Consider the following 20,437-nt stretch of genomic DNA (forward strand, 5'->3'; position numbering starts at 1 on the left):
TAACCAGCTAAACCATCAGACATTTCCCATGTTGTTTTCGTTAAATATATAAATTATATTAAACTATTATAGAACTTTCTCGACTTAATTGAGACATTGAAGAAAAGAAAAAAAGTTGCCGAGGTGTCGTCAAGCAGAGCAACAGCTCGGCGATGGAACAGTTGGGCAACATCTAAGGCCTACCGCTCACTGGCGACAAAACAGTTGCGCAACTATCTTGCCGCTGTCGCCTACAGTCAACAACTTCACGGTGACAAAACATTTTTGTTTGCCACACCCTCGCTCACTGGCGACGGCAACAGAAAAGTTGCCGGACATTTGATATCACAATTTGGCGGGATTGGACGTACTACGATGGACTTCGAAAAATGTGCTATTGCTTGTGTGCTAATGCTGAATTTCAGAAGGAAAAAAAGAAGAAAAAGATATATTGGATATATCCTATACACAGTGAAAGATTGCTGAAGGGAATTTTACACGCTATATAGTGAAGAGAACTACTTTTCTTAACATGTCCAGCCATGGGGCCTGGAGAAAAATAATCTCAAAATTGAGTGGATTGAATGTCCTCAAATTAGTATAAAAGGTCTGTTAGACATGTATTCTGGCGTTGGCACTTTTAACATGGTCATAAGAAATACTGGTTTGTTAATTCACACTCGGAATAATCGTGCATAGGTTTTCAGGTGTGTTGAAGTCTCCATAAGTTCAAAGCAGACATGAGTGTCCTGCGAAATTAGTTCTACAGCGGGACACCCATCTGAAATGCGGAACTAAATAATTTGAAGAGATTAACAATGGGGGCATGCGAGGGACTCAGATCACAGATATAACATTATTATAACCAGATTTTGTAAAATGTCCTTGCAATTTTTAGAAGCAATATATATATATATATATATATATATATATATATATATATATATATATATATATATATATATATATATATATATATATATATATATCCTAAATAAGCGAATGCTATCAAACTTTGAAGGTAGCGTGAATGAGTGACTAAAAATAAGAGCATTGTACGTCGTAAATAACTATAATACGAAAGGGAACAATTATTCGAATTAAAATGTAACAACGAAAATATAAAATGACTGTATTAACAAAACGAAACAGCTGCAATCCGACAACACTGTACCATGACTGTACTCTCAAATGTTCTGCGTATAGCCATAAAATAACAATTGGCTTTCCTTGTTCTTTCCGCGTACTTTTCACGTTTTAAATTCAGTCATTTTTATACTGTCCAGTTGATTTTTTTTGTCACTTTTGAAGTGTAAATAAAATTGAGACTGATAATTTTATGACTTTTTTGTAGTTGTGGGAACTTAATAAAAATAGTAGTGTGTAGCGTGACAGCGATATGTAATTATCGAATAATTTACCTGGATTATTTTTTCTTGGCTGGAAGGCTCATTCCAGTTTTCTTTACAACAGCGAAACACACTTCCTCCCACAATTTATTTCTTAAATTTATATCTGAATATTCTTGCAAACTTCTTTTATATAATGTTGGGTGTTTCTCTTTTTCCTCAATTTTTCATTGTCTTCATCACTAATTAAAGACATAAACGTATTAGCTTCCATTAATAACATTTCTTTTCACGCGCTATACACGGAACGAACTGTTATGTGAAAAAAAAATGTAGAAAACATTTATTTTTTAATCTCTCTGCGTGCAGGTATCTCGGCAACTTTTCTGTCGCCATTGCCTCAGTGAGTGGATTCGCATAAGAGTCAATGTATTTAGCCAGAGCAACAAGATAGTTGCCGGCAAAATGTTGCCAGTGAGCGGTAGCCCTAAAAATGCATTGAGTCTTATGGGAGTCCGCTCACTGCGGCGACAGCAACAGAAAAGTTGCCGAGATACCTCCAAGCAGAGAGAGAAAAAATTAAATGTTTTCTACAAGTTTTTCACATAACAGTTCGTTCCATATGTACCACATGAAAAGAAGTGTTACCAACAGAAGCTAATACATATATGTATTTAATTAGTGAAGAAGACAATGAAAAATTGAGGAAATAGAACAACACACAGAGTTATATAAAAATGGCTTGCAAAAATATTCAGATATAACTTTAAAGAAGAAATTGTTAGACGAAGTGTGTTTCGCTATTGTAAGAAACTGGAATAAGCTTTCCAGCCAAGAAAAAAATAACACAGGAGTCTGTTACATTTTGAAATGAAAATGAAATGAAACCTTAGAGTTTTATGTTCTATGGTTATGCGGGTAGGCTGTGATGATGAGAATGAATGAGATGGCAGGATAAAGAAAGTGAGCGGCAATGGGAAAACCCATGCACATGGTGTTTATTCACCACAAATCCCACTTGGCACGAGCTGCGAGTGATCCAGGGACCCTATGCACTAGAGGTGAGCGCTTTACCACCGAATCCTATTAGATTTTGAATCTGATATCGCAGTACAACTAAATGGACAAATATCATTAGGCGGTCTGTTAACGGTTATTTTACAGGTAAATCAATCTAATACACACATAGTACATGGGTACCTTAATGTCACTATTAGCCTTTCATCATGTGGTACAGCTAGCCTGAAGTTTGTGTTTATCTTTATTATTGCTGGTGCTACTAGAAACAACAGTTCATCAAAGGCAATCATATTCATTCTACAATAGCTAAAGAACTTCGAAGGATAATTGCGTAAATCACTATGTAGCTTGTAAAATTTTCACTTCAGCAATCTCTCATTGCATATAGGATGTACCCAGTATTTTTTTTCTTCTTCTCTTCCTTCTTAAATTCAGCAGTAGCGCACAAAACAATAGCACGTTTTTCGAAGTTCATCGTACTGTGTCCAATCCCGCCAAATTGTGATATCAAGTGTCCGGCAAATATTCTGTTGCCGTCGCCAGTGAGCGAGGGTGTGGCATTAAAAATATTTTGTCGCCGTGAAGTTGCTGACTTAGGCAACAGCGACAAGATAGTTGCGCAACTGTTTTGTCGCTAGTGAGCGGTAGGACTTATGGGAGTCCACTCACTGAGGCAATAGCGACAGAAAAGTTGCCGAGGTGTCGCCAAGTAGGACAACAGCTCGGCGACGGAATAGTTGCGCTACAATTAAAAATTCATCGAGTCTTACAAAAGCCCGCTTATTGCGGCGACGTCGGCAGAAAAGTTGCTGAAGTGCCTTCAAGCAGGGAGATAAAAACATAATGTTTTCTACAAGTTTTTTCACACATTCGCATAATTTGTTCCGTGTGTAGCATGTGAAAAGAAGTGTTTGCAATGGAAGCTAATTTTTCTTTAATTAGCGATGAAGACAATGAAAAATTAATGAAGAAAATAAAGAAACGCCCAACATTATATATATAAAAAAAAGTGTGCAAGAATATTCAGATATAAATCCCACTTGGTTCGAGCTGGGATCGAGCCAGGGACCTTATGCACCAGAAGTGGTGATCCTTTACCACCGAGCACTATTAGGTTTTGAATGTGATATCGCAGTACAACTAAATGAACATATTAAATGTCATCAGGCGGTCTGATTATTATTAAGTTATGCTGCGATACTAGAGACAATAGTTCATCAATGGTAATCACATTCATTGTACAGTAGCTAAAGAACTTCGAGGGATAATTGCGTAAATAACTATTAAGGTGTAAAATTTTTCCTTCAGCAATCTGTCACTGTAAATAAGATGCACCCAGTAAATTCAGCATTAGCTCACAAGCAATAACACATTCTTCGAAGTCCATCGTACTGTGTCCAATCCCGCCAAATTGTGATATCAAATGCCCGGCATATTTTCTGTTGCCGTTGGCAGTGAGCAAGGGTGTGGCAACAAAAATGTTTTTGTCTCCGTGAAGTTGCTGACTGTAGGCAACAGTGACAAGATAGTTGCGCAACTGTTTTGTCGCCAGTGAGCGGTAGGCCTTAGAACAGAAAAGAACCCACAACACCACCTACGCGAAAAAAAAAACTAACCAAAATACACAACGGCTGTTTGGTGTTTGGACAATGATGCGGGGTTAACAAATATTTTATGGACTATAGTTATTGTGCAGTGCTAACTGCAGAATTACAACTACTGACATTATCAGCCTTTTGGTGGCTATGGTCAAATATTTATTTATATAGCTTCAAGGCAGTCGGTCTGAGCCTGCTGGGCACAACCGAAACACAGTAGTTGCCTAATAAGACCAAATGAAGAAAAATATTCAAAAGACAGATAGCAGCAGAATTCGAACCTGGGACTTCCAGATTACGAAGTGCAAAGTCTAATAACTTTTACGTTACCCTTAAAGAAATACCTTCATAGCGGCCTTTGTATCAAAGACGTTTATTTTTGTTGCCTTTTAAAATATATTTTCTTATTCGTCGATTGACGCATATGTGACTTTTTTTTTGTGTGTGTGTGTTGCAGGTGGAGATGACGGGGAGCAGCGTGTTCGATTACATCCATCACCAGGACCACCAGGAGTTGGCGGAGCAGTTGGGACTCGGATTAGCGCAAGGACAAAGTCTCGCCTCACCCAGCAGCGCCGCTTCCGAAGAAGGCGTCAACTCGGCCACCGGTACGGCCAACCCTGACGGTAAGAGCATGCAATAAAATAAAAAAATCCTTGGTTTATGTATTATGCTTTCTCCTAATAGTGCTATGTCGTAAATGTTTTCTATTCTTTCCTTGTGGCTGAAACAATCGCAGCTAGTCAATTTATCGTCACAACCTGAATTCAGAGACTTTGAAGCTATAGGAGGGGAAAAAATGGAAAATAATCATTTATTTCATAGTATTTTGTAAATAGAATTTAAGTAAAGAAGGGAATTACGCGTATTTTTCAACATGGCGTAATTTAAAAAAAGGTTGGCAATGGGGAGGACATGGCCCTTTACTTCGAGAAATAAAAGTACCTTTCAGAAGATCTTGTTAACAATATTATGTTTAGGTATCTGAGTAGTGTTGACCACAAGACAAGATTAAAGGGTGTCTCGTCTCGGAAAGGTGTCGCGGAAGAACTGTCTCGTCTCGAAAAGATCCGTCTGTCTTGTTTCTATTCAAGCGTCTGTCTTGTTTCAACTCATGGTAAATATTTAGTTAACAACGCGTCTATTGTTTTTGCACTATGATTGGTAACTTAATAGAAGACGCTTTTTCACTGTTTTAGGTTTCGTCACCTGAGGAAAGCTGCAATTTAATAGTCCACAACCACTAGCATAGTATAGTAGCAACTTTATAACAGCCAGGCTTGAAAGTTCTATGAGAAAAAAAAAAGATAGAGTCAGGATTAAATATATAAGATTAAATGCAACACAAAATCAATAAAGTGCGATAAACTTAACATACTATCGTCCTCTATTATAATAATTCACGGGGTCAGTGTTGTTTTAGGGGGATGTCTGTCCCTACCTGCCCCTCTAGTTATGCCTATACGTTTCCAAACGTAATGATTTTTCGTTGTCTCTGCACAGTCTGCGTTTAGAAAAAGAAATTCGTCGATGATGTAATATTTCTGTACTGTTAATTACGCTAAAGCTTAAACCGTTCTTCATCCTTAAATTACGATAACTAAACCAGCAACCAACTAACTAGTTTGTTCCTTAACTGCGTAGCGTTTTTCTAAATTATGAGCCGTAATTTTTGAAAGCGAAATATATATATATATATATATATATATATATATATATATATATATATATATATATATATATATATATATATATATATATATAATAAATAGTTGAAGAAATCCAATCGTATGTTTCCATTATCTAGTAGCCCAAGTGATTTTCCAATTTCGCAATGTAATGTAAGGTGTTTGTTGCTGTCAGTCTGTATAGTATCTGCACTGTAATCTTTGGTATAGATCTGTTGAAACGGCCTTCAGTTCGTGTTGTAAGCTCCTAGTGGTCAGGTCTTTGTCCGTTCAAAGAATTGTTTCTCTGTTAGCATATATATATATATATATATATATATATATATATATATATATATATATATATATATATATATATATATATATATATATATCACAACCTGTTCCTGTTTTTTTGATTGAATAAGGCTATCTGCAGGTGTTGAGTTGAAGCAGCAGGGGTTCGAATCTACCGTTGACTCAGATCCCATCAACAATGTCGGTAAATGTGAAACATGGATTGTGGAAAGCGATTTCTGTCGGACACCTGGATTGCTATCGGTATTGATGATTTTTGCGTGCCGTGCAGTTGTCGTGTTCTTGCTTTATCTGTTGTTTTCATGTCTTTTCTTGCCTGGAACTTGCTGCACTGGAACATCCAGGTAGAATAAATAGTTGCTCACAGACTACTGTATGATAAGGGCTTTTGAATCAGTTCATAAGGGTTTGAAACTTTTTTTGTCGAAATTATCATCTTTCATTCACATTTCGGTGTGCATCAATACGTACTTCGAAACATACATACTTAGGATATGTATTTTAAAAATTATCTCACATAAGCTTTTACACTTATACTCAGTGGTTTACTTAACTATTCTAAACATTAGCTCACTTAGGCTATTATTTGCACACGTTGTAGCCCACATACAGTTTATGACCATCGTATCTAGCTCACATGAGTATTTTAAACATTAGCTCTAGTGACTCTAGTTCTATTCTTTGTCGCTAAGGTAAATTTTACGATCATACTCTGTAGCTCATGTAAGTGCGGACGTACTTTAAATGTTAGCTTACTAACCTTTTACTCCTTACCCTTTAGGTTACCTAGGCTTTGTGATCATGTTCTTTAGCTTGCGTTGTTTTAAAGACTAGTTCACTTACGTTTTTATTTTCATACCCTTTAGCTTATATGAGCTTCTATGTTCATGTAATTTAGTATTAGAAGACATGTATTTTAATCGGGTGATTCTATCAGTGTTGGGTAAGTTACTTGTAAAAATGTAACGCATCACAAGTTACTTTACTTTTCCTTAAAAGGTAATGCGTTACTTGCCCGAAAAAAGTAACTGTTAGCCTACTTCGAAAGTAACGCGTTACTTTTAGATCCGAAACTTCACGTAAAAAAAATCTTATTACTTCAGTTTTCCGTACTACTACCACTATTATTATTATTATTATTATTATTATTATTATTATTATTATTATTATTATTATTATTATTATTATTATTATTATTATTTTCCCCAATCATCGTAAATGTTTAGAATTGTAGATCGATAATAGTACTGGCGCTATATCCTTTCATGCGGATAGTTAATTTATTAGAAATTTGTTGTGCTTCGCTGACTTTATAAACGCAACATTGCACGTTCTGAAATGCTTTATGTAGATGCAAGAACAACTTCTTACTTGACACCTATCTGAACATTTCGTATAATGTAATACTAACTAAAATGCCACACTGCGTTAGGAAAAAAATGGCTGCTTATTATTATTCTGCTAAACTAATTATATAATAATAACAATATTAATTTGTAAAATTAAAAATACAGAATATAGAGAAGCATTACACTACAACTAATAAAATCAGAACACATGAACTGGTGGTAAATCAAAGCTTGCCAGTAACTCTTAAATCGATATAAGCTTCTTAAAGCTAGTTTCAAACTCTATAATCAATGGTACTCCAGGATACGCAAACTGATTTCAAAGAACTCCAATATTACATACGATCAACGAACTATTTTCTAGTAATAAAGTAGACCTCATCAGAACACAGTTTATTCATATTAACCCCTTGATGTATATCGCTAATTATGGCACCCTAGCTGTTGATAAATATTTTTTTCCCCGGGACACTTCACTTTTAAATTCAGTCCACCATCCCCCTCAGCTTTTGAGAAAAAGTATTCTTTCAAGTGTTCGAACGGTAAAATATTTTCGTTCTCCATCTGTATAAAAAACAACACCAATCAACGTAAAATAGATTACCATTGCACTCGTAATTCACTCCACTGACTGTATTGATTTGGAGCTGTCAAAATCTATGATAAAATCTTCCACGTGCTTGCAATCAATACACGTGATTTCCCTGAGGTTGTTCTCGTCTTCCAAAAACAGCAAGTGGCACTAATAGTAAGATCTGCTGTTTCTCTGAGTGTCGATGTCTGACTGTAGTCATTGACGTAGTTCATGCTCCATTCTGAGAAATTCACTTACAGGAAAAGAACTTTTCTTTCAATATATTGTAGTTACTCATCTGAAATGATGTAACGCAAACTAGGTACACTCATGTCCAAAATTATTGTCGCATATCTATAACTGTCTTCTTGTAAGAATATAATTTGATAATGATTTTGCAGGATACTGTGTGTATAATCGGGAAATGTATATTTGTTTTAAATTTCATAGAAAAATAATTATAAATATGAAAATTATAATGAGTAAAATAAAATGTTGCTAAATGGACAAGAAAATTTTATTTTCGTTTTATTGTTCTTTTTTACTGCTCTTTTGACATGAAATTTGCCACTTACATATGTCTGCCGATTATGCACATACTAACATTATAAGAAATACCGAGCGAATTCGTTATCAAATTATATGCCTAGAATTACATATTTATAGACATGCGACAATAATTTTGGACATGAGTGTACGTTACTTAAAAAGTAACGCGTTACTTCGTCACGTTACTTTCCAAGACTGGATTCTATAAGATTTTTGTCTGTCCCCGATAACTCGCATAAACTACAATAGCATTTTCAAGACGAGACAAACTATTAAACAAAACTATAAAAGTAAATGTATAACTTCCACTTAAGAGTTTTAAAAAAATAAATACATCTTGTAAATGCAGAACAGAGTGGAATCACGTTGGTCACTTGTACTTAAACTAAATGCAATTTATTGCTTTGAGGGGATTCGTAGCTATCAGCTCGTGGCTATTTTCTTGAATACAAATTCTTTAGCTATTATTATTATTATTATTATTATTATTATTATTATTATTATTATTATTATTATTATTATTATTATTATTATTATTATTATTATTATTATTATTATCTGCAAAAGGATTCATTACTTACCTTCGACAATAGAAGCTCCTTTTTTCACGATTGTTCGCTTGCTTTCTCTGTACGTTTTACTGGTTGCATCTGACGGGAGCATGAGTGATTCTAATTCCAATCAAATTAAATTGAGTATGTAGGTACATGTTACATGGGAGTGACGTTAAATCCAAGCAAATATTTAAGAAGTAACAGTGTCACGTGTACGCCACGTGAAGGGGTTTGGTTTGAATAGCGTGATATTTTCTCAAGCAACATAGAAACCGGAAGTGGAATATTTCCATCATTTCCAGTTTTAGTAGAGGGATAAGAGTAGAGATGAAATATATTCTTAGGACGCTTAATTGCTTGCAGAAAACTACTTAGCAACTACTTTTTGCTATCTATTACAGTTTTTTTTCTTGATAGGGATCAACGTTAAAACTAGAAATGCTAGATTTTTTTGCCACTTCTGTGAATAGATCACTTCCATTACTGAACTCGATTCCTAAAATTGAACCGCCTAAATCTTGTCCAAAATTGATGTTGATTCATTAAGTAGTTCTTGAGATTGTTTTATTCTCCCGGACGGACACACGAACAGACAGGTTAATTATACTGTTTAGAGAGGAGTTTTCATAAACCAAACTTCTTGCAAGTGAATTGTCTAGCTACAGGTGATCAAAATGATCATAACACTTAAAGTATATGTAACTTACCTAATTAATAGGACGTATGACCACAGTTAGCTTACAGAACACCCATGTTTCCTCGTGAAATGGAGGCATAAGTTATGGATGGTCCAGAGGAATATTGTACTATTCCTTATGCAATATAGCACTCAACTCCGTCAGTGAGGATGGAAGAGTATTTCTGCTCCCCCTAACAGTACACTTGATAAGCCGTGTGTTGTAGACTAATGGTCGGTATGGTTCGGAATTTATTATTACCAAAAGAAAGTTGAAAAATACATTGCCCCAACGTAGCTGAAAGTATATTTTGGCCTAACCTAACCTAACCTAACAATTTACCGTCATTTATCCAACAGTTTCGACCTTATAATCCTAATCGTAATTTTACTTCCTTCCTTCCGTTACGTTGGCAATTAAGTTGGTTAGCAATCGGCAAAACGCCCAGCTAGAACGTAGGCCCGACGTTGGCAGTTGGTTACAATAGTGTTTCACACTGTTAGGCCTACTGTCTGTTCTGCGGGGGCCGAAGTCTTGAGTTCCAGAACTCACATCAGGTGTTCAATAGTGTTGAAAACTGAGGATTAGGGTGAACCAGGAAAAGTGAAGTAATTCATTCCGATGTTCAAGAAACCATGAGCATCATTCCTTATCGGTCTTTCAACATTTGCAGACTGGAATGCACCAAAACATGTGTGTTAAGAACTTTTGGTGGTGCGTCTGTACGAAAAATTGGAGCTCCCAGTCGCAAACCAATGATTTGGGTATCAGTGCGTAATAGGCAAGATGATCGCAAACTCAAAATTAACAACACTGACGTTTTATCGCAGGGTTATATATAATATGGAATGTTGCAAAGTAAAACAAAAATTTTGGGTTGCTTTGACGAAAACTCATTTTGAATTAGACCCTTCGTCTGAACAGACCAAGCAATGTTGATTGACAGTAATTAAAGGATCCACGGAATACCAGGAAATCACGACTCACCATCACAGAACTGCGCTATATTTCACGACAGATTGTAGCATAAACTTCTTTAGACGTGCGAAACTTGTGTGAAATAAGGTTAAAGAGGCTCTTCTAGTCATATTTCTAATAATCGGAGATACACTTTTCATGTTCTTCGCACCATTTTCATCGGGCTGTTAGCTGTGATCATGAGCGACGCAGGAAGGATCCTAATGGTCTGGATCTCCCCCGATATTCCTAGTTTTCTGCAAATTTAATATAATTTTAGGGATGATTTTTACAAATTTTAATTTATTCTTATATTGAATTTGTACCCCCCCCAAAAAAAAATCCTCCTTACATGCCTAGTGATCAGCAGTCTGGAAATTGGAATCTGAGCCCGGATGTTCTGCCTATACAACTCGCGTCGGACTGTCTTGTTACAATAGGCTGTTTTAATGAGTTCTGCAGTCATCATTGCCATATTCGTTCTACAGGCCTCTTCAATGCTCGGTGATCGCTGTCGATGAAGCTGCTCTTCCGTCCAGTATTACTGTTTGCCGACGTTGTTTTACCGTGAGTTGTGTAGACCGTCATGACCTTGGCAACTGTTCTCTGTAACACACCTAATACACTGCTCACTTTAGATACATTTGTACCATGTAACAGCACAAGAAGTGGGGCTTTTCAATACTCAGAAAGTTCTCCCTTGTATTACCACCATTATTGGCCTGCTTGAACACATGCCTCCATTCTACCGCGTCTGACATGATGCAAACAATCATTTAACATTCAACTAATCATAGAGTGAAGATACATACATAAGATGTTTCAGCTGATCTTCCCGTTAAAACTAAATCACGTGACTGGAGATTGTGGCGCCGCCACCCAAAGCAGTTCGGAAAGCACCAACTACTGAAAACAAGAATGAATCAAATTATTCAGAGGGTGTAGGTTTAATAAAATTAGCCAGTGATACAATTAGCTACTGCCAGTAGCAGACGATGTCAGTGACGTAACTAAGTAGAGCAAACGGGGCTTGTGCCACGGGCGCTGGATTGGGAGGGCGCAAAATTAGGCAAATATTTCGGGGAGCGTTTTGGTTTGGTTGGTCAGGGAGCGGTAAGACGAGTTCTTGCCCCGGGCAACACTAGCATATTTTCGTCGCTGGGTGATGCAATTAGTTACGACTGCAGCAGGCAAGGTCACTGATATCAGTCTCGTTGCATTGTGGGAACGATTTGAATTTCAGTTGGGTATATAGGGAGTGGTGCATTAGGGTGACCAGTGCAACTACCAACGACCAGTTGTTGCACACACATTGTCAGTGTTATTCACTTTCATACATCTTGCATTTGCAAACTTCAGGTGTTTTCATTATTTTGAAAACTATCTCTAGATTGAGTAGTCTAGCTCTTTATTTTTGACCATTCAATTATGAAGGTGCGTCCTTTTGAAACAATTAATTAAATATTCTATAGCAGGTGAGCTCGTCACAATGCTGAAAACGGTTTGCATAAACATATTGCAATTTATTATTTGAAATTTAACTGTAATGTTAGCGCACGATTCATTAATAGTTTTAAAATGAATATTACATAATCAAAATTATCATAAATTCCTGCAGGAGCCCTTTACAAATACAGACAATAATTTATATCACCAATGTGAAACTATTCTATATTTTCCATCCGCGTATAGTCACACATCACCTAGGCCACTTCCCAGAAGACTTCATTCTTTGCAAGCATACAAGTAGTTCTGTTTGGCTAGACAAGTCGAGTTGCTTGTCTTGCCACGAGTTGAGAAGAAAATCACTAGATGACAGATTGTAAAATAATGCACCAAAATGTCGTACTAATCACACTCGTTTTACAAAATGAGGAGTTTCTTTTCCGTTATAATGGAAATATTTTAGTAAAATGCACTTTGCTTTTGTAATCTGAAACTTCGGTACTCTCTGTAGACGAAAAATTCTCCAACGCGCAGAAGTCATATTAGTCATATGAATATTTTTAATTAAAAAATATTCATTACGCACATACTTCGGAGATTCTATTTTAATATCAAAATAGTCGTATATTATGCCATTGGTAAAACGAAAAACTGAAGGTTTCGGTCCTTTATCACAACTAAGTTTCAATTACTTTGTTCCGTGCTCATATTTTATTTAGATTACATCTCCATTAGTCATCAACGCAAAATTGTGTAAATTCCTCCAATCTCTTGACTATGCCTTCCAAACATATAGAAGATACTACCATTTAAAATATGATTTCGAAAACTAAAATGTATGTTTATACCATGTGTCGAAACTGTAATGGCTGAAACATGGAGAAAGCGTTGCCATGTGTTTGATTCAAGTTCAAATCAGGCCTGTATCCACGGGATCTAGGGGGGCCGGGTCCCCCCTAAATTTTTACTGCCCCCCAAAAATGTTCACGATAGGCTTGCAAATGAACTATAATATGGTTGGATCGGGCCCCCGCTAATTTCTACCGGGTCCCCCTACATTTTTGGGCTGGCTACCGGCCTGGATCAAATGTAAGTTCAAATTGTTTTATAATACCTCTTGTATTGATTTTCTTGAGAAAATACTTGTAAAAGAAACGGCCATCCGAATATTTACCCATTGATTTAGCGATATCACTAGCCACGTAAGGCAGGTAGATTAGAATCTATCTTGGCAGAACACCCACAAGAATTTCCTTTACTTTTTGGTATCAAATATTTCGTAATTGATTTACATTCATTAATAATCCCTTTATTGTAAAAAGCAGGGTGGAAAAAAATCATGATTTTTTTCAAAAAAATCATTTTTGTTGATTTTTTTGATTTAAATCGATTTTTTTGATTTAAATCAAATATTTTTCTTCGTATAATACAAGTCGCGAACTGAAGAAAAAACATTAGGAATTAGTATTAAATGTTAATTATGCCATTTAAGTGAAAGTATTGGGTTTTAATTTTGAATTAATTCCCAATCGTTAACCTATTTATTTCCCAAACAATGTTTCTTAAGCATTAAGGAAAAAGTACAGCAATGTATATCAACATGACACTTTTCTTTTCACGAAAGTTACTGATATTTGGCAGGGGCATATTTTTAAACAATTAGAACTAGCTAGCGGCACGAAATACATATAAAGTACATAAATTTCGCCTAAAATTAACTAACCCACTCTATGACTTATGGAACCAGGAGGTTCAATGCCATGTTCACAAAAGCTCTCCTGACTTCTATCCTTAGTCAACTGAATCCAGTTTCTATTTTGTATTCTTATTTCTGCGAGACCCATCTTAATATTGTCCTCCCATCTGCGCCTAGGTCTTCCTACTGGTCGTTTTCCGATTGGACTTCCAGTTAAAACTTTGAAAGCGTTCCTACTTCCTTCCATTCTCGCTACATGTCCTACCCACCTGAGTCTCCAAGGTTTGAGGACCCTAACAATGTTTGGTAAACCGTATAAATTATGCAGGTCCTCATCATGAAGTTTTCGCCATTCCTCATTTCCGTTTCTTTTTGGTTCCGAATATTCGTTTCAGGATTTTATTCTCAAATACTTTCATTCTGCGTTCTTCCCTCAGTGTAAGCGACCATGTTTCACAACCATACAGGACAACAGGCATAATTATCGTTTTATATATTTTAAAGCTTCAAATTCCTCGACACAATTCGCGACGATAAGAGATTTTGAATTGAATAATAACACGAATTCTCTGCTTTTAGTCGATATTTAATTTCTTCGTGAATATCGTTTTCTGATCCTATATATTAGCCGATGGCAGAACTTTGTCTTTATGCGATGAGCTTTTGTAAGTCAAAAGTTTTCTGCAGGAATTCCAAAATAAAAAAATCAAGATGATCAGTTCCAGCAGAAGAAACACTTGTGATTGTTAAAAATATGCTTTATATGACGTGAAAAACAGTTCAAATGCGAGTTGTCCGTGCATTTAAGACATCTATACATAGCAGGCACGTTTTATACTTTTCTGTTGGCTATTTTATTTCCTCTGACAATTTTTCCTGCACAGGCGCGGCAAATTTTCTGCGATCACATCGTAGATTGCGGCCTGTTCTGCAATGGGATCAAGTATCCACTTTATCAAAAGTATTATTCGATATTTTAACGCATCCAAAATTTGTCGTATTACGATCCCGAGGAACTTCTATGTATTTAGTACATAAATTTCGACCAAAATTTTAAAATCTAATTTTTTTTGTTTGTTTGTTTCGGAGAGGGGATCGGACTTCTTGAAATACGCCCCTATTATCTGGAAACAAACAAATAGACGTGGACACAAAAGAGTTTTCATCTTAAATGTCCATGGTGATTTCTCCGTTGGAATAGAAGTTTTAAAATCCTGTGTTAGAAAGAGAAGAAAGCAGGGTTCACCCGTAACCCGTTCAAACGGGATTTTCCCTGATCGTTCCCTACATGATACTCGTTTTCATACTGTGCTTACATACATTTGAGTCTCATTGTATTATGATTATCTTCCATAATCGAAATAATAGAAGAGAAACGGGATTTTACTTACTTTCACTTTAAATTAATTCATTTCGGAATTTGATTTAAATCAACGATTTTTATTTAAGAAATCAAGTGATTTAAATCTTGATTAAAATCGTGATTTAAATCAGACTGATTTAAATCAATCCACCCTGGTAAAAAGCAATATTGACAGCTCTTGCGGTTACTTGTGTCCCCTTACTAACGTTCGAATCGTACAAAGTTAATCACCTTTTATGATTCTAATGTTTTGAAAAGTTTGGTATAAAGACACGATACTTTTTGTGCAACATCCAACCCTGCTAGTAACATCAGGTGTTTGCTGAAAGATCTTCCCAAGCGTTGAGGTCACAGGAGAATAACTAAAGGTCAATTGGGCAGTTTGTATGCGAGCGATATTTAGTCTTTACATATATTACATGGTTTTCTTTCCTTTCTGTAGTCTTTTGACCAATCAACCATTCTTTCACGACAACTAAATGCGTAGGTGGTCCTTGAAAATCTTCTGGATAAATACATAAATCTTTGTGATTTGCAGGATTTCATCTTGTGTTGCATCTACGTCAGTTGTAGTAGAGTAGTAGCTGACGCATAAACTAAGAACAGGATTGACTGACGACAACTCGAGAACCGCTGAAGGACTTCATTTCACACAACTGAACATAATCTATTTCAACTTATCAAAAGCTTTTGACACCTTTTAATCAGGCAGCTCCTCAAAAAAATCTTACCGCTCTCTTGAACCATAGTGGCTGGAAAATATTTGTGATGTTTCTTCAACTCTAGACCATGTGATGTTTCAGTGAACAACAACCCTGTCCATAGGTCATCTTGGAGTTCTGTTCCCTCTTGCTTTCTTCATTTCAATAAGTTCTTCTCTTATCTTTCGTTTACATTTATCGTTGTTTAGTGTCGCGTACATAATCTTGGGACTGTGCCAAAATGAAAACTGACAGTCGAATTGAATTCAATGAAGAAATGGCTGTCTGAATGTCAATATTTCATGACTGTGGTGAGTGTATTACGATAATGTTTTGAGAAAGACAGATAGCCTCGTGGGTACAAGAGAATTTACTTCTGTATAAGGAAGAAATACGCAAACCCGAAAATTTAAACAATTTTCTTACTATATTCTACAATTGTCGTATTAAAAAATAAGGAAGGTATGTTAGTTCAATATTCAACTTAACCAAAATGTTTTCTAAATGGGGAGGAAGGAACACAGAATTGTTATATAAAGAATGTTGACAAGTGTGGCTTCTGTCTTTTTTTTTTTTTAGAATAATAACCAAAATACTTTCCAGAGACATGCCATGATTAGGGATTGCCACACAATTTATCTGTATGCGAGAAATTTGTTTATCTTGTATAAAATCGAATAAACACTGGTCAAGTCGCGTTGACTTTCAGATGGCGCCACAAGTGGTAGAACATTCCTGCCATCTACATACTGTATCTATATCCTAACTACTTGTGAAATAGGAACAAGGTCGATCAGAGCATTACATGAGGTCACTACTGTCAGTGACTGTAAACGGAAGGATTGTTTATCAGATTTTGTAAGTGTTATTATGATTACATTTTAATATAAATGAGTTACAGGGAAAGATTAATAGCATTAAATTAGTTTTAAACTCAGCTCTTTCAGAAGTATCATATTATATACTTTAATAATAACAATAATAATAATAATAATAATAATAATAATAATAATAATAATAATAATAATAATATACTTCAATAATAGATAAATAGGGTTTAAATATTCTTATATCACACCTATAGTGGATCTCTCGTCTCATCTCGTGTAAGCAACTCGTAAGCATAATAGCATAAAATTGGGACAGTTATGTGTCCAGGATCCTATTAGGGTGTCGTCTTACTTAGGATGCAGTTGTTGGAATATCGTCAAGCGCACACTAGCTTATGATAAACTTGCAGTTTGATTTCGTTACATTGTACTCAGACGATAAATAAAACAAAAAATTTAACATAATTAATAAAAAAAGAAGCGACATTCTTGACTAACCATAGATGTCAGTGTCTCCTGAAACCAATGAACCATAGTTTTCAAAGCAACCGCAGACGCCACTAGTGCACAACGATCTCAGAATCACTTCTTAAAAGATTATCGTCTTCCGGTTTTTTTTATGCCTTTCTTGCCTTAAACCAGCGTTACGTTATTTTTATAATAATCTGTAATACTTTGAGTAACTGTAACTCAAGCGTAAAATGAAGATTCCTTACTGTTTTGTTTTGGTTCGTTTCTTGACAATAAAGTATGTAAAATGAAATAAGTAAACATGTTTTTATTCAACACAGCACTGAAAGAAAAAAAATCCGTATTTTCGTAGGGATGTTTGCTATAAAAATCATAGAGAACACATTTTCTCTAAGTGGAGTGTATTTACGGTGAATGTTAAGACGTGAGAGTCGTCAATAGATAGCTAATATATTTTTGCAAGGATGGAGAAATGGAATTAGTTAATCTTCACAAACTACTATACGCAGAGGTACTTAAGCCATGAGCCCCACATTATGGGGACCACTTCTGCAGCACTTGCCTAGGGCAGGCCTGAACTTTAAAGAACTAGGACCAGTAGACAATTAGCAAAATCTAGCCCGCTGTCTGGAAATTTTCCAAAGAAAGAAACTTTACTTTTATTTATTTATTTAATGTAATTTGACTTAAAATTTTGAGATATCTCAAAATCTGAGAAAATGTTTTCTTAGGTTTGCTGAGTTGCTTAGCAAACTCTTTTCAATATAGAGGCTATTGAGACGTGAGTTTACAGCTTAAGATGGAATCTGAATCACCGCAATGTTTTCCAGATTTCAAGACTCTTCCACCGGCAATTTAACTCGGGATCCGGTACACCACACGCTAGCCTGGAGCTAGAACTAGACAAGCAGGATTGCCTTTCTTGACTTTTACAAACACACAGTAAGATTTAGTAATAAAACAGACAGCTATACCAACTTCAACAAAAGGATGTAGTTCTCAATTCAACCCGTTTATATATAGATATGTTCTGGGTATTTTCATTCTTAACTTAGACATACGAGCATCGATTTTAATGATAAATTTTTGTTTAAAAGAGTATACCTTCTCTGTCGTATCGTGTAAATTCCTTTAGGATCAGATGGCAATCTTTGGAGCTAGACTATGAAATACAGTACCTCAACGGATGCTGGGTTAATTGTGGTAAAGTAACATGCTTATAGGCAACCACACACTCTTTATCGTAATTATAGTTGCATAACAGCAAAGGAGTTGTACTAGAAAGTTTCGGAACACTTTCATACTACATTATACTGTCTCTATTGTTTTATAACATTTTAAATGAGTAAATTACTTGTGTGAAGTCGGTTAAGATTATTTTTAATCTTTATAATTATTTTATTTACACAAAATTACATTACCACACGAATTATGTTCTACGATTCGTTCTGGAAAATCGTCTCCCTTAGAATGAAGGGCATAATCGTGGACGTTAAACTGAAGGATTTCATTTCTTTTTTGTTTAAAAAAAATGACATTATTTTCCGTGTCCCATTTCATCCCCTAGATGAGTTCCTTTCTGAGCTTAAGGCTTCTAGGCAGCTGCTTAGTTCGCCTAAGCATAAGTTCGCAGCTGACTCGTGGCTAAGGAAATGCGCAGAACCCACAACTAAGTTTTAAAAATTAAGAATCGTAAAATTCCAAGCCAAACAAGGAGAGAGACTTGTGTTATAACGTTTACTTTTTAAATAACAACCAACTTTCAGATGTCTGGAGAGATGCTGCTCGCACAACTTTGTAAATATAAATAAATTACATTTTTTTTATTATTTTCTTGAGATAAACCGAGGGCCCCAGAAAAATTTGTGAAGTGCTTTACATGCCTCCATAAAGAATTTCTATTACAATAGTACATATATAGATATATATAGATTAGAAGAAATAATAGTTTTTCCTTTAACATCAAATATATTAATTAAATCAAGATCACAAATTATGTTGCAATATTAAGAGACATTCTTATATCATAATATTTAATCTTGCCCGTACACGCAAAAAATAAAACTAACCTATAAATGTAAATTCTTATCTAACCGAACCGACTCATAGTTAATATTGGATTTTCCTTAATTGTTCAGGCAATTTTTCTTTTCCTTGTTGTGTCTTATCAGTAGATACGTAAAGTTGATAAGTAAACAACGAGTTTTAATGGTATAAAGGAACTAATGACTTTGTATGCTGTAACAAACAGTCCCCACCCCCCACCCCCCCGTTAACCCTGTAGGAATTCGCTCGTCATGTAAAATATGTTACATCGCTTCCCGCTAACTTTCTGGATTGCACTTTATTATGTAGGCGCACGTGCTTTTACACAGAGGCAATCTTCTGGAGCAATTATCCTATCTGCTTCGCGTCAAGGGCCGTAATATTAATGGAGTTGGCTCTTTGCACTGCTTATAATAAATTGGCTCTCCCTTCCTTATTTAGAACAAGAAATATAAATCTATTACAGTTTCTACTGGGTTGGTATACATGTTCCTAGCAAATATCACACTACTGAACCGGATTTCAGTGCAGAACCCACGTCACTAATCTTAACACTGTTGCTGCTGTTATTCTGTTACTTACGGCGTGCATTTGATTATCTTGTTACGACTATTATTGTTCAATTATAATTATTAGTACTGAAACTATGTATTCCTTACATTGCTAATGTTATTTTAGCGCACGTATATTTGTCGTTTTATTATGGGTTTGATTGCCTATAGAACTTTTTTTTTTTTTTTTTTTTTGTATTTGCTGAAATTGGAAATGAAATGAAATCTTTCAGTTTAACGTCCCACGATTACGCTCTTTAAGCTAAGGGAGATGATGATTAAGATAAGTGAATGATGATGATGGAAGAATTGGTGGAATGAGAAAAAAGTCGCAGGAAGGGGGAAGGAGTATCTCGACGATGTTGTCCATGACAAACTTATGTGGCCAGGGAACGAACCTGGGACCACATGCACCAGAGGTAAGCGCTGTATCATTAAGCCACCACCCCTCATTGCTCAGAATCGAGAGAGACAATTCGAATTCCACTTAAAAACTAAGAGATAGCAAGCTCATAGCTCACGTCTAAAATATTAGGAAAAAAAATTAAAAATGGTGTTGGTAGCCAAAATATTGAACATATAGAATCCAGTCTGAATGTGGACAGTCTGTTCTGTATCAGCAGCATTATTTTAAGTTTTGCTCGGGAGAGGGTGACAAGAATTTATTATATAAGTAAAATTTCATCTTTTACATTACTATGGTATTATAATACTGATTAAAATATACAGGGTTGTTTAAAAA

General features: G+C 35.5%; 1 protein-coding gene across 6 annotated transcripts in view; it reads left to right on the forward strand.

Moving 5' to 3' along the window:
* trh (PAS domain-containing protein trachealess) overlaps window positions 1-20,437 on the forward strand; it is a 941,131-nt gene that overhangs the window by 869,657 nt on the left and 51,037 nt on the right. For all 6 annotated transcript variants that reach the window (XM_081758675.1, XM_081758674.1, XM_081758676.1 and 3 more), the window contains one exon: window positions 4,404-4,572. In XM_081758675.1, the coding sequence (XP_081614801.1) occupies window positions 4,404-4,572 (169 nt within the window). The remainder of the gene's footprint in view (window positions 1-4,403; window positions 4,573-20,437) is intronic.

Source organism: Thermobia domestica, chromosome 5 (genome assembly GCF_964235325.1).
Source record: "Thermobia domestica chromosome 5, izTheDome1.hap1.1, whole genome shotgun sequence".
In the NCBI taxonomy this organism is placed as follows: Eukaryota; Metazoa; Arthropoda; class Insecta; order Zygentoma; family Lepismatidae; genus Thermobia; species Thermobia domestica.